This window comes from Nuphar pumila, chromosome 14 (assembly GCF_984573655.1).
Source record: "Nuphar pumila chromosome 14, dmNupPumi1.hap1.1, whole genome shotgun sequence".
NCBI lineage: Eukaryota > Viridiplantae > Streptophyta > Magnoliopsida > Nymphaeales > Nymphaeaceae > Nuphar > Nuphar pumila.
In genome coordinates, this window is record NC_143262.1 from 8,234,927 (window position 1) to 8,260,651 (window position 25,725).

Sequence of the window (25,725 nt, forward strand, 5' to 3'; positions counted from 1 at the left end):
CGTGTTGAAGTCATTAGAATAATATTAAAAATTTAATTTAAGCTATTTTTTACATTTATGAAAAAATAGCCGATTCAGGTCAGTATCGTATCGATCTTCTGGTGATAAGATACGTATCCGCCGATTCAGGCCAATCGCACCGATACTGACAACAGTGGTTATGCTTTCTTTTTGCTGTGTGAACCCAATGACTAACAAGAGATCAGTGTCCCTTTCTGCAACTTCAAAAAGAGGTCTTGTATTGAAAAATAACAATTTAGCTTTACCAGCCAGCATAATTCTACTTGGGGCCTGTTTGAAATCTCGGCGCTGGGATGAGTGTTTATGCATTGCAGCATTTGGTGTCCGAGGCAAAATCTTGGTCCCATTTGGAATCTCTGTGCTAGGATAGGCGTTTATGAAATTGAGATGGGAAGTGAGGCTCATTCTCCTTTGAATTTGCACTAAACAATGGATTTGACAGCTACCACCTCTAGTTACCTCCTCCTAGATGTGGTAGCTGGTCAAATGCATAAATTTCATAAACGCCCATCCCAGCTACCGATCCCGAACAGGCCCTTGTTGGACTTTTTTTATCGTTCTTAGAAGGTTAGCTAGCACACAGCATATTTCTGCACCATATATATAATTGATTGCTAGGAATGAATGTTCATGAGATTGATGAATTTCTACTTTCATATTGGATAAAAAAGTCCCTCATTCCATTCTTATCATGCCAGAAAAAGGCACTGAAATATTTGTGAAATATAAAGTGGTTCTCACATTTGCTTTCTTGTCTTTCTCATCTTGGATGCATCTCTAAAGACATTAATTTTTGTCAGCAAAAAATAAATTTTACAATCATACTTGGGAAGACTTATCTTTGATGTTTATGTTTTCGAGACTGCAAAAAAAAGTCCCACATAGAGCTCTCCCCAAGTTGGCTAAAAAAATACAGAAAAATCAAGGTGGACCTCTACAATCTCTCTCTCTCTTAGTCTCTTAGTGTAACACATATATATATAGGGTATCATCAGATATGCACCTGGAAGGTCCCTACTTTTTTTAGTGTTTTGGACCTTTAATCGCAGTTACTACCGCTGCTAAAGGTCTGGACTGAAAAACCGCCATTAGGGGTGTCAGTGGACCGGGGCGGGGGACAAGGTCTCCACCCCTGCTCCATCTCAAAATTCTGCCCTCCATCCCTGCACGAGTTTTGATTTTAACCTTCATCCTCGCCTCTGTCCTTGTTTTATATCCTCAATCTCCGGTCCAAGCAGGGCAGCACGGGGCTTTGTTTCCCTTTAGTCCAGTACCATTCCTAAAGGAGAAGAAGGTTTACTAACAGAGATAGGGGATGAGGCGGGGCGGTGCAAGGAAAAGCGTAATTTCATCCCCACCTTCATTCCCGCAAGGGTTTTTATTTTAACCTCCATCCTCGCCTTCATCCTGGTTTCATGTCCTCCATTCCTGGTTCGAACAGGGCAAGGTGGGGCGAGGTCCGTTTTCCCCGGGTCCACTGCAATCCCTAAGTGGCGATCCAAAAATGCAGCTAAATGGTCCTTTTTAATTATAATGATGTTTTCCATCTCTGATCTTGCACAATCAACGACAGAAAAGCGTTTGAGTATCATCAAACACTAACAAAAAATGGTCATGATACACTCCTCATCTACCTGCATCGATGATACCCTCTACTCTCTCTCTCTCTCTCTCACTCTCTCGGTGTAATTAGTAAGTTTTCTTGTCATTGGACTAAATGGAGGAATCAGATTCCCCATGAGATACAACAATTTACACGATCGGTAAAGAGCCAAAGTGACTAAGGCTTTGTTTGGAAACTAGTAGTTAGGGAGTTTATGCATTTGAAAAAGATAGCTACCACCTCTAGGGAGTAGGGATTCACACGAGTCAGGTTCGAGCCTAGCTTGGGCTGGCTCAGCTTGGATCGAGAAGAAAAAGTGTCTGTTCAAGCTTGGCTCGAGCTCATGCCGAGTTTGAACAACCTATGTCCAAGCTCGGCTCGAGCTGAACACATTTATAAAAAAAATTTAAAGTTTATGTCAAAAGTTCTTTATAAAAACCATACCTGGTAAGATTTGAACCCAGGTCACTTTCCAACATGTTAACAACTTTTTTTGTGTTTAAGTATATAAAAATAATATACATATATAAATTCTATTTTTTTATATAACTATGTGAACCGAGCCTAATCAGGTTTATCCAGCCTAACCGAGTTTGACTACATGTTCAAGCTTGGCTTGTTAACATGTACCGAGCCTATACTTTTGTTCAAGCTCGGCTTGTTAACATGTACCAAGCCTATACTTTTGTTCAAGCTCGACTTATTTATTTTTTGAACGAGCTTGAGCTAACCTTAAACGGGTCAAGCCTATGCCGAGTCCGAGCTAGCTCGGTTGGTTATCCAATCCACTCTTTAGTGCAAATGTAAAAGGTATATAGCCTCACTTCCTCTCCCAAATGCATAACCCTTTATCCCAACTACCTGTTTCAAAACACCCACCACCAACAAGGTAGCTTAGCATGTATCTACCAAATGCCTAAAATTTTCATCCAGCTGGCGGTTTCCAAACAGGGCCTAAAGGTTACAATTTGAACTTTCATGATCTTCAGCGTTATTTTCTTTTTCCTTTACACCTTTTACTTTTTTGACTTTCTATGCTTCAAGGTGCCTACAAATCCCTACTGATCAAATTCGTTTAGGATATGCTTGCCATCACATGAAGCATGGCCAATTCTTTAGATGAAATGCCATAAACTTGTGAACTGACATATTACATTTAAAAATAAAGTTGATAAACTTATGGAGAATTCCCTTATCTGGAAGTAGCAATTAGCACACGTCATCATGTAATGGGACGTTGCAAGTCCGAAACCGACTGGTAATCTAGGTACTTGCAAGTCTTGCATAAATAAAGATCAAGTTCCTTTTGTTTTTGTGAATTAAGGCCGAGTTCTTTACTTTGGGCAGTGGCACGGGATGTAGCTACAAAGAAGCCAATGTCACCTTAACTGACCAGGCATAAGCAACTTGAGGCCCATTGCCCACAACCCTAGTGAGAGCCTCGATTTTCAAATATGAGGGATTTGATTTTAGATCCTTGGAGGATCTTTGGCCCAAAACCAATGTTGTCGGTGCTTATAGGCCGATACATATCATATCTCTAGAAAATTGATATGATACTGACTTGAATAGGCTATGTTTTAATAAATATGAAAAATATATTAAAATTAATTTTTGATAATATTTTAATAATAATTTAATGGTTTCAACACGTGTCACATTCTGATTGATACATAATATTTTTTTAATTGTTTTTGGCTGATTCAGACCGATAAACTTGAGTATGGGCCCATACACCACCTGAATTGTTAGCCAAACTATTGAGGTCCGATTCTGATACTGACAACACTGCCCAAGACACCAACTCAGGTTAAAAAAAAAAGAAAAGAAAAACTAGGATTTTTTTATCCATTGTTTGTTTGGATAGCTTTATAAATAGCTCCAGGCCATTTATGCTTATTTTAAATAGCTAGTACCGTAGGTTTTCATACTACATTGAAGGATCAGGTGCAATGTGAACCTGATCGCTCTCCATTGTTGGGATACAGCCTGTCATCTGAGGGGCCCAACATCAGATCGGGGTCATCAGTTAAAAATGTACCATCACATTGCACCCTGATCTTCACTCGTCTTGGATGTGGGTGTGGGGCTGCATCACATCAGCGCCACATCAGATCCGAGACTTTCAAACACGTCTAATGTACAACAGGGGCATGATCCGTTCATTGGTCTGGCCTGAAGCCAATTATAAGGGGCTGGGCTTTTGTGGGCCTGTGTTCAGTTCGGACCTGTCAAGCTTGTAATTGGGCTTGGCCCTACCCATATTGTTTCACCCTAAGCCTGCAGTGGGCCACTGACCCGCTACAAAACCAACCCACAAGAGCTCCGCTCATCTGGTAGGGGTAACTTGTGAATGTCACAAACTTAATGGAACGTCACAAGTTTGAAACCCACGGGTGACATCCCTTGCCGCAAGGTCAAAGCTGGGTGTACTTTCTGGTCACCCGGGGAGACCTTAAGGGTTTTACCAACTGGAGGCCAGCCAAGGTATCGTCAGTGATGAGGGGTTTTAACCTTGGTTTATCCCAAAGCAACATACTGACTGGACCAACAGGCGCCCGGTGAACGAAGTCAACTGCCGAGTGTAACCGAGCCTAGTAACGCTAGACAGGAGCCCTCGAACCCAGTGGCAGTTTCGTCATTATCCAGAAAGAAAAGAATAAGAGAAGGAACCAGAAAAAAATCAGACGCTGTTCTTCACGCGCTGAACGGAACTGTAATGGTTGAAGAATCGCTGGAGGGACACATCAGTTATTTCTAGAAAAGATAAGGGCAGGGGAAATGATCTCCCTCGTTGTTCCGCTCAGGCAGAGCAGAGGGTCTCGGGGGTTGGAGGACGGAGGCTATAAATAGTCATCCACCCCCGCAAAGTCTCTAACCCGCCGTGATCGGGCCGAGACGGCAGCGCCAGAGTCTCCGCTCCTTTCCCTTTTCCCTTCTCTTGTTATCTTCTCTCTCCTCCCTCCGTCGTCTCTTCTCCTCCTCCCTCTCTGCCGCTACCGAAAATCTAGGGTTTCCTAACTTCCCTTCTCTCTCTCTCTCTCGCTCTCTGTGTGCGTCTGCGCGATCGTGGATGCTTCACGGGGGAAGAATCGGGGTCTCCGGCATGTCGTTCCAAGGGAAGAAGCTCATAAACGACCCTAACGGTCTGCATTTTTTTTTCTCAATTTCGCTTTCTTTCTTTTTTGTTCTTTCTCTTTTGATATATTGGCGGTCTCTGAATTCTTTGTAGTGATAGTTTTCTTGATGTCTAGGATTTTTTTCGTTTGTAGTGAGAGTTTTCTTGATGTCTAGAAAATTTTCGTTATTTATCTTCTTTGTTGTTTTATGAATCGTCTCGGCCTCGTTTTCTTTAACTTGTTTGAAAATCTTTGTTGTCTTTATTCTGTTAAAAATTAAGTTACTGAGATATTTGATGGAGATTTCTTTTCTTTTATTTCTTTATTTCTTTTGGTTTGTTGTTTAGGAAAGATATGATTTGATGTGTGGATTATCGTGTTTTTTTATGGAGTGGTGTTGATGCATGGCAGCGCTGTTGCACGGAGACCGAATTTATGGATGATAAGTTAGTTTCGTTCGTTAATTTGTTTGTTTAACCCTGGAGAATGATCTTTGTCGGAGTTTTATGTGATCGAAAATTCAGAGAATCTGTTTGTTTTCTTTGTAAATTGGTGGAGCTATATGGCTTCCTTTTTTTGAAGATTAGTGCCAAGAAAATTCCCTTGCTAAAACCTTCGGGACTGCGTGGTGTGTAATTGTAATGCTTGTCCCGATGTAATGTGGTTGGCTGATATTCTATTTCTACGATATTTTGATGTCACTCAGAACATTAAGTGTTCTTGTTTCAGATTTGTGTAATTTAGGAAACCCGGGTATATATATAATTAATTGATTTACTTATCGTTTCTCTTGCAGATGTTGCGATGGAGTTCATTGAGGGTTTGGTTGAAACTTATCCTGGATTGCAGTACTTGGATGGCTTCCCTGAGGTAATGACTGAATTCTGATGTAGGAATGTGGTTTAGGACTCTTTTGTGCTCACGATTCTGTCATTCGAGTTGTCTGTTGTTGAATTATTAACTTGTGATACTTTCCAGATCAAGGTTGTCTTGCGTGCTGACATATCAGGACCAACTTATGACAAGGTTGCTGTCATCTCAGGTGCTAAATCCTATGCTTTCTCTCTGGGATGTTTTTTCTGTAATAGTCTTATAGCTATGTCACACGGACTCTTCAAAAGGGTCGAAGCACCCGTGCATGGTGCCACACAGGTGTGGGTGCGGCACCAGACACAGCTGAGTGTGGATCAACATGTGTCCGGTGCGTGATCAACTCACACCCCACCTTTTTTGTTCTAATTTGGACTTGGTCAACTCTGATCATGTACAATTGTCCAAGTTAAAAAGAAAGCCTTAAAAACTTTGAAAAGCTTATAACATATAGTTATATATTACTAACTAAAAAACATTAAAATTATTTATAGATTTTTTGTATGATTGTAATGCATATATATATCACATTCACATCTATGTTTTTTCGAATTGCTGTGTTATACCGGCTACACCGGTACCCGCACTTGCACCCATGTGACATAATCGTATAGCAACTGTAGAATTTGGAGTAGGGTCCTCAATACTTTTGTTATGCTTGTGTTATGTAATTAATAGTGCATGATAGCTATAGCTTTGCTAATTTTCTCCGGGTACTGTACCCGTGATAGATAATTATCAACATCTATATCACATGGATACTGATGAAGGAATGAAACATTGGTGTGACATGATAGTTCTCACTCGAATACGGCCATCTGTATTTATATTTTTCTTAACATAAAGCAATAAAACATGAATATTATCTCAAGTGCAAACTCTTGAATGACAATTCTAGATCACTATAGTTGAAAGCATCAAACAATAAAACTAAGTTGAAATTAAAATGTCATGTAGTTGATAACAAATTTTAAGAGAAAAAAACACAAGTGAATATAAAATAAATAATCAAGATTCAAGACTATAAAAGGAAATAGACAAGGTTAACGATACAATGTTGACTGCGTCTAGCATTGTTTTGATTATATACATGAATGTCTTGGTGAGTCTGAGTTTTGTGTCATTTGCAAATACATGCCAAGTGAAGTTTCCATAGGTTGTCACCTACGATGGTATTGAGCAATTCCTGGAATCTTCTACTTTTAAGTTTATTAAAGCGTCTAATTTCACTTTTCCACAACATACTCACTCCTCTATATATTGTTTGAGGGCATTTATTTTGCATCGGCACTGCTGCCACTGACAGCCACCCATCTCTACATTTCTCGAGATGGAGACCATGCCCATCTCGAAAAATGCCAAGATGGGTGGCTGTCAACGGCGCTGCATCATGCAGCTTGGGTCTGCTAGTCGTTCACTAGAGCAATAAATTAACTATGATGGGCATATTAAAAAGCTAAAAGTAGAAGAATTTAAATCTTAATGAGAGTGTAAGTTTGGAAAAGAGAAATCAATCGTGGCTTGTATGCTTATGCGCAAGTATGCACGTGGCTTCTATAGTGTCATTACTTATTCTGCCATCCAATCCCATACTTTCTTATTGTTCCAACCAAGGTTGTAAGTATCGTATCGTTACCCGTATTGGTTGGGTTTAAAATAAGATGCGTATTGTATTGTAAAAAATCATAAATTTTAAATAAAAAATTTTCAAAAATTCCAAAAAATCATGAACAATTAGCAAAAATTCTAAAAAAATATAACACATGAAACAATGATGAATTACACAAAATACAACCATAAAATCACATATGAAGCATTTACATCTCTATGAGCTGCATAATACATCATAATCAAGTTTTTTAAAGATAATACATGAAACAATAACCAAGTTTTTTAAAAACATACCATCAATCATCATCATCATTATCTTCTTATTCTTCTCCTCCTTCGACATTCACATCGTCTCCAATATGCTTGGGCTCTTTATTATCTATTTCTTGTGGTCCTACGTTGATCCACTAAATGTCATTTTCATTCAAAATGCCCGCTTCTTCAACCCATGCATCAAATACATCAAAATTTTCCAAATTGCTATTATCAAATTTCTCTTTGTAACTTTTCTATTTGCCTAAAAATATGACATGAAAAAATTAAAAGTAGTTAATTTTGTATAATGTAATTTTTTAAATAAACACATTAAAATGACATGAAATTTATAATTTTATATACCTCTACCTCAACCGTAAGTTGTAGCGAACGTAGACGAGGTCATTGAGTATTTTGTGTTTTAATCTATTTCTTCTTTTTTCATGGATTTGCTCAAAGATGCTTTAATTTTTCTCGCATCCACTTGCACTATACGTTTGGCTAAGATTGCGAATAACAAAAACTCTCAAATTTGGAACATTACTTCCAAACCTTATCCATCACGTGTCCGAAAAAAATAAAAAAATGTGAAATCAACAAGATAATAACATATATAATCATACAAAACATCATAACAAAATAATAATATGAAATTAAAATTGAAATAGACAGAATAAATTACCTAAACGCGTTGTATCACGGTTTTGCAGTGCTACAAATTTTTCCATATCATAGAATGCATTATCATAAATTTTCATTTCTTTATGAATATGATCTTGAACGCCATAATTATGGTTCAACCTTTCAATACAATTCAAGAGTCCCTTGTTGACTTTCATGTCTATTTTAAATATTGGAGAGTATCTAAATGCAAGATTTAAATAATATATTGCAACATGAAGAGGTTGATGAAGTTGCTGAGTCCACCTATGATCAATGATGTTTCATATATGGATGCATAATTTTTCTTTCAATTTAAATTATCTCTAATGACCTCTTTTGCCTTATCCATGTCCACATAGAGATAACCTATAACTGGTTTGTCTTCACTGTTAATCAATCGAAGCACCTTTACCAAAGATATAGTGATTCTCAACAACTTCACACATTAATCCTGAAATTCACTTATGAATACAATATCTACGATTTCTCTTGACTTTCTTTTTGTGCATTGAGATATTCTTTTCACTCATCTGATGAAAACTTTTTTTAGTACAATTCTATTATTTACTAGACTTTGTATTGTCAAAAACTTCGTAGCAAATCTAGTAATTTCACTACGAATCAACTAAGTACCACTAATGTACTTTCTCATTAGACTCAAAATCCATGCATGATTGTAGACAAATTTATTAACTTTTTGGCATCATTCAACTGTGCACTTTATCTCATTTATATTGTTGATATTCTCAAGCATGAGGTCTATGTAACGTGCAACACACGGGGTCCAAAAAAATGACCCATAATTTTCTACCAATTCTTTACCTGCTGACTTATAACAATATTTTGAGGTTGAAACTCTTCTACAACCTGACCAATTCTTTACATTTTTTGTCTTGGGCATATTAGATAGATTAATTGACTTCAAAAACATAGTTCCTTTGGGGCAATAGACAAGAAAACTTATCAAGGTCATTGACTTTTTGTCTGTTCACTCATCTGCTATGATGCTACACCCAATTTCTCTTCATGATTGTCTAATTACAATATGCCTTCACTTCATTCGTATTAGTATCTAAATTCTTTCTTCTCAAAGCATGATTTGAAGGTATTTTATATTCAGACCCGATATTGGTTATGACATCTGTCTTGGCCTGAAAATGAAAGAAATTTTCCTCATTGAAAGGAATGCAAACATCATAGAACCATCTCCCAACCACGACATTTGTGTCTTGACTAAATGTTGAGGAGTAATAGCAGTATGAATGTCGGGTTGCGCTCTAGGGGTAGTCCTAAGAGAAAAAAAACTATTAATATAACCTTCAGCTCTACCTCCTTTCGAAGAACTCCCTCATACTCGTCTTTCTCCTCATCTTTTTTTTATGCCTATGACACTACTTCTGGCATCAACTACACATTTTTTCTTCGCTGCAGAATTTCATATTTCTAATGCTATGCTAGGGGTTGTAGGATCAGAATTAGGGAACTCATCTTCGTCTTGCTAGGGCTGCCCATATCTCATTTTTGCCTCATTCATTTTTTCTCTCGGACTAATGAGTAATTGTTGATATTTTTATTTCACGACATTCAACAATTTTTTTGACATGCAGGACGTAACATTGAAATGTGTTCCGGCTAAATGATGCTTCAACTAAGCGATACCACCTGAAAAAACAATATGGCAATAGTTGCACTCGATTTTCAAATTGTTTTCACTCATTAGTTTAGTGTCCCATTGCCATGCAGGATCAATTGATGGCGTCTTCCTAAAAAAAGCTCAATAAGAAGCTAAAAATATGTTTTTTTTTACCTTAACCCATTTCTTAGAGTGAACAAATGGTGAAAATGCACTCTTATAAACTGCAAATGTCTTCTCCCTTGCACACGAATCGACCCCCAAATCGCTATCACGAGTCCTAGGGTGCATTGATACCTCTCTAATGGCTTCTACATAAATGAGGGAGTAGGCCCTCAAGAAGTATTTAAAATCCAAAACTGAAAAATTATGATTCAACCCCTTTTTTAAGTGCGTCGACGGTGTATCGTACAGTACACCCTGTATCGTACGGTACACCCTGTATCGTAGGATACACCCTGTATCGTACGATACATATGATATACACTCGTATCGCGATACGAGTGTATATCATATCAATATTTCTCATAGTAACAATACGTATGGTATGATACTTGCAACATTGGTTCTAGCTATTATGGTGTATAAGTTTTTTATAAATTGGTAACTCTGGAGCAGATGCCACCAATTTTTTGAAACATCATGATATTTTTTGCTCTAAAAGTGTAGCATCATGAGAACACCTCAATATTTCCAAATGTCTCTGGAATCGTCGTCGGTCCGTATTGGTTAAGCTAAATTGTCCCAACATTGTTCTAAATGTTTTGGAAAAAGTCAGATTCTTTTGTTCCCTTATGTGTCTCTTTTCAACCTTTTCATTGTTTCTAAACTGATATCCTTGAAAAACATTCTTCCTAAGAGAGACTCTTGATGTATTCTCTTATGGGATATTTTTGGCTTGGCCGCTTTGAAGATGCATATTTTTTCCTCTCAATTGCTCTGTTTTCTTTGGTGTATAGGGACATGTTTGATGCTGTGGTCCTTATTAGCTTGGTACAACATGAACTCTTTATGTACAAGCAAAATTCCATTATCTTATTTCAAAAGAATATGCAAAGTATATCAGACTGGGTTAGCTTTATAGAATAATTTCAAAAGGAGGCGGCACTCTCAATTTTCATCAAGTAAATTATTGTTTTCTTCAACTGATCATCAACAGACATAAGAAAAAGTTTGCAATTATATTGTTTACACTTAGAATCTTGTAGGTTCATAGCATTTTAAGTCAAGTTCTAAATCTTTTTAATAGTACAATTTGCTGCCTTCATCAGCAAAATTTCCATATTGATAGCTAAAATTCTGTTACTATTCCTTCTGTGCAGGGGGTGGAAGTGGCCATGAGCCTGCTCATGCTGGATTCGTGGGGCCTGGGATGCTAACAGCTGCTATATGTGGAGATATTTTCACCTCTCCTCCTGTTGATTCTATCTTAGCTGTAGGACTTCTGATGCATAGTGGTGCATAGTTTTTCTTTTTTTTATTGCTCTCAGGTGTCAACCTCATAATGTTATACATTTCAGGGAATTAGAGCTGTGACTGGTCCCAAGGGATGTCTCCTGATAGTTAAGGTAAAACAATATCCAGCTGTATGGATAGTTGGATTTAAACTTAATTGTTGGAGAATTTGTCTTTAAATTTTTAGTGAAGGTGGATAAACGAGAACCATGTTGATGTGTTGGAACTTTGGCCCCAGGCCACTTCTATCTGAGACCATCCTTGTTTTCATATTCTTGTTATATATGCTGTAAACCTTGCATCATATAGCTACATTCTGCAGCTTGGTTCATATTGTTATATATGCTGTATACCTTGCATCATATAGCTACTTTCTGCAGCTTGATTCTCATGACACCTTTTAGCCTGCTGATAATTTGAAAACCAAATGCTGCATTCTGTCTACATTTTTAAAGATTGGACGTTGCTGATAATTAATAATTGGATTTAACAGAATTATACAGGTGATCGCTTAAATTTTGGTTTGGCAGCAGAGCAAGCAAAGTCTGAAGGATATAAGATTGAGGTATATGTTACCTCCTACCTATTTCTCTTGGTTCTTCTCATAGTTTCTGAACTTCTGTTAATTTTGATGCTCTCAGACTGTAATTGTTGGAGATGATTGTGCTCTCCCACCACCACGAGGTATAGCTGGGCGTAGAGGCTTGGCGGGGACTATCCTTGTTCATAAGGTGTGTGTCATGTATTCTGGTGTCTTTGCTTTGTTACTTGGTTAACAATGACCTGCCATTTTTTTCTTTTTTAGATTTCACTATGAGTTTGTTAATGCTACTTCATCTAAACATTGTTTGTGCTTTTCTTTATTAATGCTATTTTATCTAAACATTGCTTCTGGTTTCTCTATAATTTGTTTCCCTTCTAAACATTTGGGACTTGAACCATATTCATGTTGTGCATCTGGTGGTGGTGGAAACAACGGGTTCACCCTTTATGTCTGTAATTGACCACTGTTAAGTTATTCCGCTTGTGGAAAGATATGTGAATGATTATTAACTGATGGGCACTTTTGGAATCCATTGTGTTCATTGATTGGTGTGGATGTTAAATTATATACCATGTCAATGTACATATATATTCTTAATTTCTGTTCTATGTATAGGTGTCAGCCTATTAGAGGCTTGACTTTTTTATTTTTATTTTCTTTTCTTTTTTTGTTTCCTTTTGTTTTTGTACAACATGGCTGTTGGGGCAGCCCAAATAGACTTTGGGCTGCTTGTTAAAATATGTTGTACTTATATATATATATATATATATATATAGATTACGACACATACACATATATATGATATATATATGTCTATGTGTCTATCTATATATATATATATTTATATTGTAAAACCCGATAAGGGTATTTCCGTCATTTCACCTGTACACGCATATCTTTGATATGCTTTTTCTTTCTTTCTTTTTCTTTATTCTTTTTCTTTTTTGTCTTTTTTGTTTTTTGTTTTTATTCAATTGAGAGGGGTCCACATAGAGTCGTTGGACCCCTCCAACGGTCATAAATATGGCCGTTGGAGGGGCTCCAACGACTCTATGGGAGCCCCTCCCTGGGTCCCTTGCTGTGTATAAATAAGGGGCACAACCTCATGTATTCCCTAAGCTTCTCTTGAAGCATTCTATGAAGTGAGATATATTTTTATCTTCTTTTTGTGCTTGACCACTTTTGTGGTTTATTTTGCCCTTTAGTGGCATCTTGTGTATGTGCGTGCTTCCGTGCTTTCGCTTGGAGACGTTGCTCTTTTCATTTGGCACTTCATTACATGGTATCAAAGCCTTGGCTAAGAAGACTTCATTGGATCCTCCATTGACAAGTAATACCTCTCCACTCTCTTGTCTTATAAATTTTTCTTCTTATGGCCAACAAAGATGCAAAAATCGATCTCTCATTCAAATTGGATGGGACCAATTATCGCATGTGGGCGGCCGCTATGGAGAATAATCTCAAATGTAAAAGGCTTTGGGGTTATGTATGTGGAACCATTCCAGAACCACAACTAAAGTTAACTAAAGTTGAAGGAGGTGAAGAAAAAGCCTTGAATGAAGAAGAAAAAGAAAAGGCTATTCTTGATTACTCTTCTAAAATGGAAGATTGGGAAAGTGAACATGCTAAAATCTTGGCATGGTTCATGAATAACGTCGAATTGAAGATTTGTGCAAATCTTGCAAAATTCAAGAAGGCCAATGAAGCATGGTTTTTCATGAAAGGTATGTACACTCAAAGAGACCTTGCTAGGCACTTTTTTCTTCAAGAAAAGGTAAGAGCTACCAAGCAAGGTGATATGAGCATTAGGGACTATTATAATGCCCTATCCTCTTTATGGGATGAACTTGTCCTTCTCGAACCGCAATGGGAAGGAAGTGCTATTGATATGAGACAAGAGCAAATGGAAAAAGAGAGGTTCTTTCAATTTATTCATGGGCTTCGTCCCGAATTTGAACAACTTAGAGGATCTCTACTTCATAGAGCCTCTACTCCTCTAAGCGATATTTTGGCCGATTTATGTCAAGAAGAAACCCGTTTGGCCTTAAAAAGGGATGTTGATGAAGTTCATGCCGTGTCTAGACCCGGCAACAATGTAAGATCATATAAACCACCACATTTTTGGAAGAATAATGGTGGAGGAAGGAAAATCATTTGTCATAATTGTAATGAACTGGGCCATATTCGTACCGATTGCCCTAAATTCAAGAAGAAGGTAGCTTCCGTGGGAGAAACTCCTCCAATCATCAATGAAGATTCAAAGAAGGATGGTGACATAAAGGATTCCATCGCTCCTCTAACCGAAACTCTTCAACAATTTATGAAGATGAACGCCTCTACATCATCATCCTCACCTTCCACTTCCGGTGCCGCCATTTCTTCATTCCCAGGTATGTCTTCTTGGATTCTTGATTCGGGTGCCTCTTTCCATATGACTCCAAATGCATCACTTTTGTCAAAACCAAGTCTCAATAAATTTAAATCATATGTATCCACCACCGATGGAACTTCTTTAATTGTTGAGGGTATTGGAAACCTTGAGAAAATTTATGACCAAAACAAAGAATTTTTTGTTCCCAAAATCCGAATCATCCCAAAACTTAATCTAAATCTTTTCTCCGTCTCTCAAATTACCGATTTTGAATGTAATGTCTCTTTTTCACCAACCCATTGCTATGTGCAGGATCTCTGGTCCGGGAAGCGGATTGGGCAAGGCCATAGAAGAGGGGACCTTTACTATATGGATTTTTTGTCTTTGCCATCCAAATCATTTTGTAATCATGTTCAATCCAAAGATATTGAGACTTGGCATAGGAGACTTGGGCACCCTAGTATTTCTAAATTGTATCTTTTTCCATTTTTGGAAAAATTTTGTAATACAAATACTTTTACATGCAATGATTGTATTCTTGGGAAAATTCACTCTCTTCCATATTCTCATAGCAATTTTGTGTCAAAAAGGCCTTTTGAACTTGTGCATTCCGATGTATGGGGACCGGCACCCGTTATGTCCAAAGGAGGCTTCTCTTACTATGTTTCTTTTATTGATGATTTTACTAGATACACATGGGTTTATATTATCAAGAATAAATCCGATGTCTTCACCAATTTTAAAGAGTTTCACGCTCTTGTTCAAAACCAATTCCAACACAATATAGCCATTTTTAGATCCGACTCAGGAGGAGAATACATGTCTAAAGACTTCCAAAATTATTTTAAAACAAATGGAATTTTGCACCAACGATCTTGTCCTAAAACTCCGCAACAAAATGGTCTTGCGGAAAGGAGGCATTTAATTGAAACCACAAGAACTCTTCTTGTGTCTAAATGTGTTCCTAAAAACTTTTGGGCCGAAGCTCTTCTTACGGCAACATATCTTGTGAATCGTATGCCCTCTTCCTCTTTGCAAAATGTTTCGCCCTTTGAAAAATTATTTAAAATTACTCCCGATTTTAATAGACTAAGAATCTTTGGATGCAAATGTTTTGTACTTAGTCTAGGACAAGATAAGTTGTCACCTAAAGCTATTGAATGTGTGTTCATTGGCTATGGTGAGAATAAAAAAGGCTATAGATGTTATGATATTCGAAACAATAAATTATATGTGTCGAGAAATGTAAACTTTATTGAAGAACAAAATGGTTTCGATATCCACACATCTAAGGAAGACATCGATTATTCTTTTCTATTTGACTTAGCTCCAAGAATTGAGTCTCCTGAGGCTATTTCTTGTGATACTAGTTGTGATGGGATTTCACATTATAATGATATACAACAACATGATAATACCTCCCAAAATGAAAACCTTAATGATATAAATGTCTATACCCGGCGGATAGGAAATGAACATCAACCTGCTATTGACAGATACTCTCAAGACTTTTCTTTAGAAGAATCTACTGACAACCATCTACCTAGGAGATCTTCTCGTACCAGTAGGCCACCACAAAAGTTTGTGTCCTATGAATCTTTTTCTCCGAATTATAGGACTTGTCTTATGTTAATACATTCGTATCACGAACCTTCCTCTTTTAAGGAAGCTAAAGATCACCCACATTGGATTGAAGCCATGAAAATCGAATTAGAGGCTCTTAACAAGGCCCAAACCTGGAGCATTATTCCTCAACCTTTAGGAAAGAAGGCAATTGGGTGTAGATGGGTATATAAAGTCAAAACTAAATGTGATGGGTCTCTTGAAAGATACAAAGCTCGTTTGGTAGCAAAAGGCTATGCCCAAGAATATGGGATTGATTATGAAGAAACCTTTGCCCCCGTGGCCAGAATGACTAGTGTACGAACCTTAATTGCCTTAGCATCCATCAAACAATGGCCTATATACCAACTTGATGTTAAAAATGCTTTCTTAAATGAAACTTTATGTGAAGAAGTTCTTATGGATCCTCCGCCGGGTCTTGAAATTGGGAAATGCAATATTCTAAAATTAAACAAAGCTCTTTATGGGTTAAAACAAGCGCCAAAAGCTTGGTATGATCTTTTTAGCAAAGTAGTTCTTGATAATGGTTTCTCTTCATGTTACACTGATACTGCTTTGTTTGTTAAATCCTCTAATGAATACATAACCATTTTGTTATTATATGTTGATGATATAATTATCACAGGTAATGATAAGAAATGTATTGATCTTATTAAAAATATTCTTAAGAAAAATTTTGATATGTCTGATCTGGGTTTTTTGAGGTATTTCTTAGGAATTGAAGTTGCATACTCCCCCAAGGGGTATGTCCTATCTCAGATGAAGCTTGCCTCTGATATTATTGCTAGGTCTGGGCTAACAGTTGACAAAAGGGTGGAGACTCCAGAAGTGATCAATGCCAAGATGAGAGCCAATGATGGCACTCCTTTAGCAGATCCCACGCCTTATCGTCAATTGATTGGATCCTTAACATATTTATCTATCACCAGGCCTGACATTTCTCATGCAGTTCATAGTGCAAGCCAATTTCAGACTGCTCCTACCACCACTCACATGGCAGCAGTAATGAGGATTATCAGATACTTAAAAGATTCCATCACTAAGGGAGTATTCTTATCCTCTTCTTCACCTCTTACTTTACTTGCGTATACTGACTCTGATTGGGGGGGTAACCCCGATGATCGTATTTCTACCACAGGTTATTGTGTGTTTCTTGGGGAGTCGCTTATCTCCTGGAGGTGTAAGAAGCAGCGTAAAGTTTCTCTCTCATCTACTGAAGCAGAATATCGTGCGATGGCCACTACCACAACTGAGATTATATGGTTAGAAGCTTACTTAAAGATATGGGTGTCTCATTCTCAACTCCCTCAAAGCTGTGTTGTGACAACAAGAGCGCCATTTATATTGTTAGCAATCACACTTTTCATGAACGAATGAAGCATATTGAGATAGACTGTCATTATGTTCGAGATGAGTTTTTACGAGGCACCATTCAACTTCCATATGTTCCTACCGAATATCAGTTGGCGGACTTCTTCACCAAAGCTTTGCCTTCGCCTCGCTTCTTCTTCCTCCTTAGCAAACTCTCGGTGATTTCACCATGCGTTTGAGGGGGGGTGTTAAAATATGTTGTACTTATATATATATATATATATATATATATATATATAGATTACGACACATACACATATATATGATATATATATGTCTATGTGTCTATCTATATATATAAATATATATATATTTATATTGTAAAACCCGATAAGGGTATTTCCGTCATTTCACCTGTACACGCATATCTTTGATATGCTTTTTCTTTCTTTCTTTTTCTTTATTCTTTTTCTTTTTTGTCTTTTTTGTTTTTTGTTTTTATTCAATTGAGAGGGGTCCACATAGAGTCATTGGACCCCTCCAACGGTCATAAATATGACCGTTGGAGGGGCTCCAACGACTCTATGGGAGCCCCTCCTTGGGTCCCTTGCTGTGTATAAATAAGGGGCACAGCCCCATGTATTCCCTAAGCTTCTCTTGAAGCATTCTATGAAGTGAGATATATTTTTATCTTCTTTTTGTGCTTGACCACTTTTGTGGTTTATTTTGCCCTTTAGTGGCATCTTGTGTATGTGCGTGCTTCCGTGCTTTCGCTTGGAGACGTTGCTCTTTTCATTTGGCACTTCATTACACTGCTCCCAACGGTCATAAATATGACCGTTGGGGGCTAGGTTAATGTCTAGTTGGGTTGCCCTTCCCTCTTTGTGTCATAAATAGGGGTTGGAACCCCTTGTATCTTCAATGCTTTTCTAAGCATTTTATTATTGAAATTGCATATTTTTTATGTGTTGTGTTGTGTGTGCCCATAGTAGCTATTGTGTATGCCCATAGTGGCTATTGTGTGCATTTGTTATGCTCTTGAGATTGTTCTCACTTTGTATTATCTTTTGGTGAATTAGTGCTTGTGTACACCATTGGGGCTAGCCCAACTAGCTGTTGGGCTAGTCCAACGGCTCGCTCAACTAGCTGTTGGACTCTCTCTCTCCCCATCCCATTGTATATATGTGGGGTTTACCACATTTGAATATGATTTTCTTAAGCATTTTTTGTGTTACTCAAATTATATTTTTTATATTGTGTTCAGCCTATTAGTGGCTTGTGCTTGTGAACTCTAGTGAGCTTTTGCGTTTGCCCATAGTGGCTCATGTGCTCAGCCAATTAGTGACCTTGTGATTGTGCTCTTTTTTTTTTTTTTCATTACATTCTGTCTAAATTGTAGCTCTAGGAAGATCTAGGTTGTATTGACTACATGGGTTGCATGCTTTTATTTTTTATTTTTTTGACTCTTTGTTAGTATCAACTGATGTCATCAACTACTTGAATATCTGAAAAGTCATAAAAAAATCTTAAGAACTTTCCAGTTGATGTCTTTTTTTTTTGGTTTTATTTGTTTTCCTCTTTGAAATTAATAAAAATGCATCATGTTTGTTTTTTATTGGGAAAGTTTGTTCTTTCATCTTTTTCCTATTTTTCCTAGCCATTTTTGAAGTTGTAGGAGAATCTATCTTGTGCAAATGAGATTTTTTTTGCATTTTTTGTTTTTTGGTTTAAGAAGGCTTCCACCTAGTTGTGTATAGGAAGATTTGCATAAGACATCATCAAATATAAACTATCTCACAAGAACAATGCAAAATATTAAATATCTTGCAATTAAGAACATGCCTCAAGACTCATACTTTCATATTACAAAAACAAAAACAAAAACAAAATAACCAAGTTTATAAACACTTAAGTGTTAAATAATCAAATTTTTTAAAAATATAATCTCAATCATCATCATCATTATCTTTTGTCCTCCTCCTTCGACATTCACATCGTCTCTAATATGTGTGGGCTCTTTGTCATCTACTTCTTGTTTTCCTTCTACGTTGATCCACTAAATGTCCTTTTCATTCAAAATGCTTGTTTTTTTAACCCATTCATCCAATACATAAATTTTTTTTCCAAATTGATGAAATCAAATTGCTCTTTGTTCCTCTTTGATGATAACTTTTTTATTTGCCTAAAAAGATGACATGAAAAAATTATATAATTTTTTAAAAATAAACACATGAAAATGACAAATAAATTTTGTAATTATACCTCTACCTCAGCCGTAAGTTGTAGCAAACGTAGACAAGGTCATTGAGCATTTTGTGTTCCAATCTATTTCTTCTTTTTGTATGGATTTGCTCAAAGAGACTTTAATTTTTCTCTCATCCACTTGCGCTACACATTTGGCTAATAATGCGAATGACAAAAACTCTAAAATTTGAAACATCACTTCAAAACCTGATCCATGCGTCTGAAAAAAAACAAGAAAATGTGAAGTCAACAAGATAATAACATATACAATCGTACAAAACATCATAACTAAATAACAATATGAAATTAAAGTTGAAATAGACAAAATAAAGTGCGTTGAAGGTGTATCATACGATATGGTATGATACTCATTTTTTCCATAATAATGATGTGTATCGTACGATACGGTACAATACTTGCAACATTGGGAACAATCATATGGCCATTTTTGTGAAGTTCAATTGTTGGCAGTATATAAGGGGATAAGGAACGACAAAAGAAATGGAGAAACCATGTGAGATAACTTTTAGCAATCTAGTCAAGTTACTAAGGTTAAAGAGGCTCAAGATTTTGTCTGTATGTTTGTTCAGCCTGCTCTATCTCTGAAGGTGCTTGATACCATGAGCAAGCATGTAGGAAAGCACTAGTGTATCGTTACACATCTACTGTGTGGGTGGATCATCTTTTCTTGAGCTAGTTGGTCTAGAAGTATTTGCGAGGTGTAAGCAACAGTTGGGACAAAAATAGTTTTTTTTTTATTAATATCCTGTTGCTGCTCAGTTTGTTAGATTGAGCATATTTGGATAGCCATTCTAAATCTTTGCATTGTCAATCACTTCATAGGTTTTGTTGAGCTTTGTCTTGAGCGTACCTATCTGAAGGTATGTGAGAGGGTCATGCAGCCTCTGGACCTTTAATTCATGGCACTCTATTTGTTCATAACTTGCTGCTATAGCTCCTCCAGCCTTTCGTTTTAATATTTGTATCTGGATATGGCCGAGCCAATGATAAGTAGAACAACATATTATTGTTGTAAATCGGCTCAAAGTGTTGTGAAATTGCTATTTTCTTCTAAAGATCCAGGTACACTTGGTTCATCCTATTGCTAAACCTCCTCCCTTAAGCGTGGTTTTACTTTTGTTTCTTGTTCTGCCTCTTGTAAACGGCCAAGTCATATGACGTTCAACTGCTAGTGGAAGTGCTGTTTTGCAGTTGGTACTTCCCCTCCTACGGCCTCACCTATAGTAGTTCTGTGATCGTTGAACATGATCTATACCAAATTACTGAATTCCTTCATCAGTTCCATTAACTTGCCTCTTGTTTCTTTGAAGCACTCCATCTTTGCAGTGCTCATCATATTTAATAATATGTACTTAGATATAAGTGTTCTATGATAAGAGATATAGCTGATATATGGCAACAGTTTCAGCTTTCTTGCCCTTCCTTTTTTTCTTTGTTTGTCTTTGGTATAGATATGTTTTATTTTTATGATAGGTTGCTGGGGCAGCTGCTGCTGCTGGTCTTTGTCTTGCTGATGTTGCTGCAGAGGCAAAACATGCTTCTGAACTGGTGGGCACGATGGGAGTTGCTCTGTCTGTTTGCACCCTGCCAGGTCAGCTCACATCTGATCGTCTGGGTCCTGGAAAGATGGAGCTTGGTCTTGGGATTGTAAGTTATATAATTTTTCATGTCTTATTCCTTTGTGGTTTCATTCTTGTTTTCCATTTTGCATTGGTTGTGCAGTTGTTTTGTTACAAATTTGTTTATATGAGTCGAGATTCATCAATTTGCATTTAGAGCTGGTAATAAACTAAGCTGCTTGTAACTCAGCTTGAGAAGGAGCTCATTCTGTCTTGTGAAATAGGCTCATTTAAGCTTGATATGAGCTCATCATGTTTAATGAGTCAAGCTCGAATAAGGGATGTTGACATCAAGTTGTACATCCAGAATAGACCTAGGAAGGCATGATCTCAGGTGGATGCTTGGCATGTTCCCCTTCTTTGGGTCTGTCATAAGGGAAACGGAAACCTGATTAGCAAACTCTGGCCCGTGCTCGAGCTTAAAGGAGAAAAGCCAAGTTTGAACAAGACAAGCTCTGCACATCCAACTTGTTTACTACACTTATTGGATTGATACCATCAGTGAACTGGGTCATGATTCCTTTATGTTATGCTTAATTGGATAGATAGCAGAAAGGCTTTAGCTTCCTCATAAATGAATTCTTGCTTGCTTATTTTTATTTCCTGACTTTTCTAGCATGGAGAGCCTGGAGCTGCTGTGACTGACATTCAGCCAGTGGATGTGGTGGTATCTCATGTTCTAAATCAAATTCTGTCAACGGTTTGTTCCATTGCTTGCTTTCTGTTTTCTTTTTTTCCCATTCTTTCATTTTCTGTTCTTCAGGATGGAAGCCCAATTTTTTCATACCATACTAACAGGATGTGGATCTAGCCATCTGTTATGGGATGATTTCAACCCATTTTTATCCTTCTGAATGCTATTGTGCTCTCTCTGATATTGCTGCTATATTTTCTCTTGGTTGGTGATATTAAAAAATTTCTTGTTGCCTGCACCATCACAGGAAATACATTATGTGCCAATCACACGAGGGAGCAGAGTTGTTCTTATGATTAATGGGTGAGCCCATATGTTTGGCTATTGTTTTTTTTTTCATGCTTTTGTTTTGTTTTGGTTTACTATTTTAGGGTTCAGTAGAGTTTGGTACACTTTCATAGAACATGTACAATAGTCAGGCTGATTTTGTGCCGTCTCGATTATAATTTAATGAACAGTGGATAATTAATCTATTTTCATTCAGTTAATAGAAAGTTTGGGCTTTTGCTTCTTATTTGATCTAGAAAAGGTTTGAGGTTCCATTATGGAAAATAAGAAATTCTTCTGAACATTTTGCTTTTGTAAAGATATTGGTATAGGAATGCTTTTATCTCTTCTAATTTATCAACATAATTGATCAAATGTTGTATGAAGGAATGCACAGAACCTTGTTAACAAATTGAAAGATGCCATGGTGTCATCCTTGAGTGCAAGCAGTACTAGTGTTGAAATACAGTTTTGAGATGGGTAATGAATAGATCACCCAGCTTCGGATCCATAAAAGTTCATAGTGCAAGGTTGAAAATGTCCTCGTTGTACAAAAGTAACAAAACCTGCACACTGGCCATATTCATGGAAACAATTTTATGTACATGCTTTTATGCCTTCCAAATTGGGGATCTTTCAAGCAATCATCATGAATTTGATTGAGAGTCCCTGAAACCCTGTGACTCACCTGACCTGGATCAGCAGAAAACCTGTTTAACTCAGTAAGATAAACAAGTTTTTGCCAAAGTTTGTCCAAGTTTTGACTCAACTCAGCCGAGTCATAGGGACTTATGTATGTCCGTGCACACATAACATAAATATATGCACATCATGCATATATATATATATATGTGTGTGTGTGTGTCCCTGAAACCCTGTGACTCACCTGACCTGGATCAGCAGAAAACCTGCTTAACTCAGTAAGATAAACAAGTTTTTGCCAAAATTTGTCCAAGTTTTGACTCAACTCAGCGAGTCATAAGGACATATGTATGTACGCACACACATAACATAAATATATGCACATCATGCATACATGTATTTATACATACATATATCTATATATATACATACATATATATATACATACATATATCTATATATATATATACATACATATATCTATATATATATATACATATATATATCTATATATGTGTGTGTGTGTGTGTGTGTGTGTAGTATGCATTGCTAAGTGTTGTTCCAAAATTTATGTTTTAAGGATTCTGTGAGCTTTTTTAAACTCTCTCAATTCCCAGTTTGCTAAATACGATGTTGACAATGTTTGTCTTCTTTTCCTTTTAGTTATATAATGTCATTGCTACATGCTCTAATGGCCTTGAATCTTGATTTGGTTTTTTATGTCTGTGCTGTTTGTAGTAGTACAATGTCATATTTTGATATACTAATGTTGTCATATTTGACAATTTAAATTATATATGGTGAATAACTTCATGAACTTGTTCATCTTTTTTCATGGTAGTGTTGATTTTGTTTACTAACAGAAATAATATTGGATGTTGATGTGATTGTCATGTTTGTATCTGGTCTCCCTGTCCTGTGTCTATTTCAAGTGACATGGATGCCAATATTTGTGTATGTTTTGCATTCATACTCAATTAGCATCTTACATTTTTGTGGATTTTGTTCTTTATGCGTTCTTTTGACATTTTTTTTCCTTTTCCCACCCTTTTTATTACTTTTGAAGATTAGGTTCCACACCAGTGATGGAGCTCATGATTGTGGCAAGAAAGGCTGTTCCTCAGTTGCAGTTAGAACATGGACTTGCTGTTGATAGAGTTTATACAGGATCTTTTATGACCTCTCTTGATATGGCAGGTTTGTTTGTCTAATGAAGAGTTTTTTTTTTTATAGAAATGGGCCAGAGTTCATTATTTGAAGTATCTTTTGCAGGGTTCTCCATTTCAGTTATGATGGCAGACCAAGCCATTTTGGAACGTCTGGATGCACCAACCAAAGCTCCATATTGGCCTGTTGGTGTTGATGGTAGGCATGTAAATCTTGTATTCTCATCTATGTCACACGGACTCGGCTCCAAGGTCGCCGCACCCGCGTCGACACGCACCGACACGGGTGCGGACACGGGTGCGGCTCGGACTCGGTCAACCCGACCCTGGGTGTGGTCAACGCACCCAGGGTCATTTTGGTCCATTTTTTGGAATTTTTTTTTTGGAATTTTTTTTTTGAAATTTTCTGGGCTACAGCTGTAAGGAAAAAAACCCATCACAACTAAAAAACCTGTACACTTTCAAGTTTTAAGTACAGAATGGGCACAACTCAAGTTTTTGTGGTTTTTTCCTGTATGAAGAAAGTGAATTATTACAGTGTATGAAGAAAGTGCCCAAAAGTGAATTATTCCTGTATGAAGAAAGTGTACAGAATGCCTTCACAACTCATCACCTGTCCCCTAATGGGCACAACTTTGACCGAGTCTTATATATATATATATATATATATATATATATATATATATATATATAGCCGAGTCCCCGTGTCCAAAATTTTTGAAATTGCGCCGCACCCGTGTCGCACCCGCACCCGCACCCGCACCCGCACCCGCACCCATGTGACATAGATTCTCATTTGTAAAGTGATTTTGGACTAAAAAAGTGAATTCTTATCTTAGATGCTTAAAATGCAGCCTGAATTTTGGTTGTGGTAGATATAAAGTTTCATTTTAAAGCTCATTGTTGAATACCTAAACCTGCAGGAAATCACCCGTCTACTAAGATTCCTGTTCCTGTTCCCCAATCTCATGCAAGAATAGACGAGGTGATTGTTTATCTTTGTGACAAACAGATCAAATCTTGTTTTCTATCTCATTCTGTGTTATAAAAGAAAAGTTTATCCTTTTGTTCCTGGAAAGTTTTCTGCTGCCTTTCGGATCTGTCTTTGCTTTTCTGCATTGTGAAAGAGATGCTTACAGGCTATTTGTGTTTGTTTGGCATATTGATATTGATATTCATAACTGTCCATTAAGTTGATGATCTGGTTGATTAAGCTATACAGCCACCAAAATATGTCATATTTTTTCATATGAATATCTATGTTTGAGCCTCAGGAAAATCTTTTCTATTGTTGGCTCTTTTTGTGAGAAATATCAACTTGCAAGAGATAAAAGTGAGGTAAAGAGAGAAGAGAGGAGTCAGCGGCAATCGGGTTTTTCCTTTTTACTTATTATTTATAAGTGTTGTACGGGGTATAACATTACACAAGTAATAAAAATAAATTACAAACATGCCACCGCCCACGCATCCCAAGATGGATCCTTGGAATGTGGTGCGGGTCGGATCCATGATCCAAAACTAACAGCCTCCCTCAAGTTGAGTATGGTCTTTGATCATTCTCAACTTGTCTTTGAGTGCCCAAAACTGATGAGTGGATAATCCCTTGGTAAAGATGTCAACAACTTGCATATCTGACCGAACATATGCAGGTTCAATTTCTTTTTCTTCCACCTTTTGTCTAACAAAGTGTTGATCGATCTCGATATGCTTCGTGCGACAATGAAGGATGGGATTGAAGGCAATATTAATAGCACTCTGATTATCGCAAAGAAGCATAGAGGACGAGATCAGTTCTTATAATTTTTGCAGTAGATGTCTCACCCATGTAACATCGGCTGTTCCTGCTGCCATTGCACGATACTCTGCTTCAGTACTAGATCGCGCCACTGCCTTTTGCTTCTTGCTACTCCATGTTACAATATTATTGCCGATAAGAATGCAATACCCCGAAACTAATCTGCGCTCGTCAGGATCACCAGCCCAGTCCGCGTCT

The 25,725-nt window shown here is 37.2% G+C and overlaps 1 protein-coding gene across 1 annotated transcript in view; it reads left to right on the forward strand.

Annotated features, from left to right (window-relative positions):
• Nucleotides 1–4,347: 4,347 nt before the first annotated feature.
• The window catches only part of LOC149816259 (putative 3,4-dihydroxy-2-butanone kinase), a 46,055-nt gene continuing 24,677 nt past the window's right edge, over nt 4,348–25,725 (forward strand). The window contains exons 1-13 of the mRNA XM_089987906.1: nt 4,348–4,770; nt 5,540–5,613; nt 5,722–5,785; nt 11,098–11,210; nt 11,296–11,343; nt 11,724–11,795; nt 11,872–11,961; nt 20,818–20,991; nt 21,580–21,663; nt 21,905–21,960; nt 23,633–23,763; nt 23,839–23,931; nt 24,656–24,717. Coding sequence (XP_089844032.1) covers nt 4,698–4,770; nt 5,540–5,613; nt 5,722–5,785; nt 11,098–11,210; nt 11,296–11,343; nt 11,724–11,795; nt 11,872–11,961; nt 20,818–20,991; nt 21,580–21,663; nt 21,905–21,960; nt 23,633–23,763; nt 23,839–23,931; nt 24,656–24,717 — 1,134 coding nt within the window. The 5' untranslated portion in view covers nt 4,348–4,697. The remainder of the gene's footprint in view (nt 4,771–5,539; nt 5,614–5,721; nt 5,786–11,097; nt 11,211–11,295; nt 11,344–11,723; nt 11,796–11,871; nt 11,962–20,817; nt 20,992–21,579; nt 21,664–21,904; nt 21,961–23,632; nt 23,764–23,838; nt 23,932–24,655; nt 24,718–25,725) is intronic.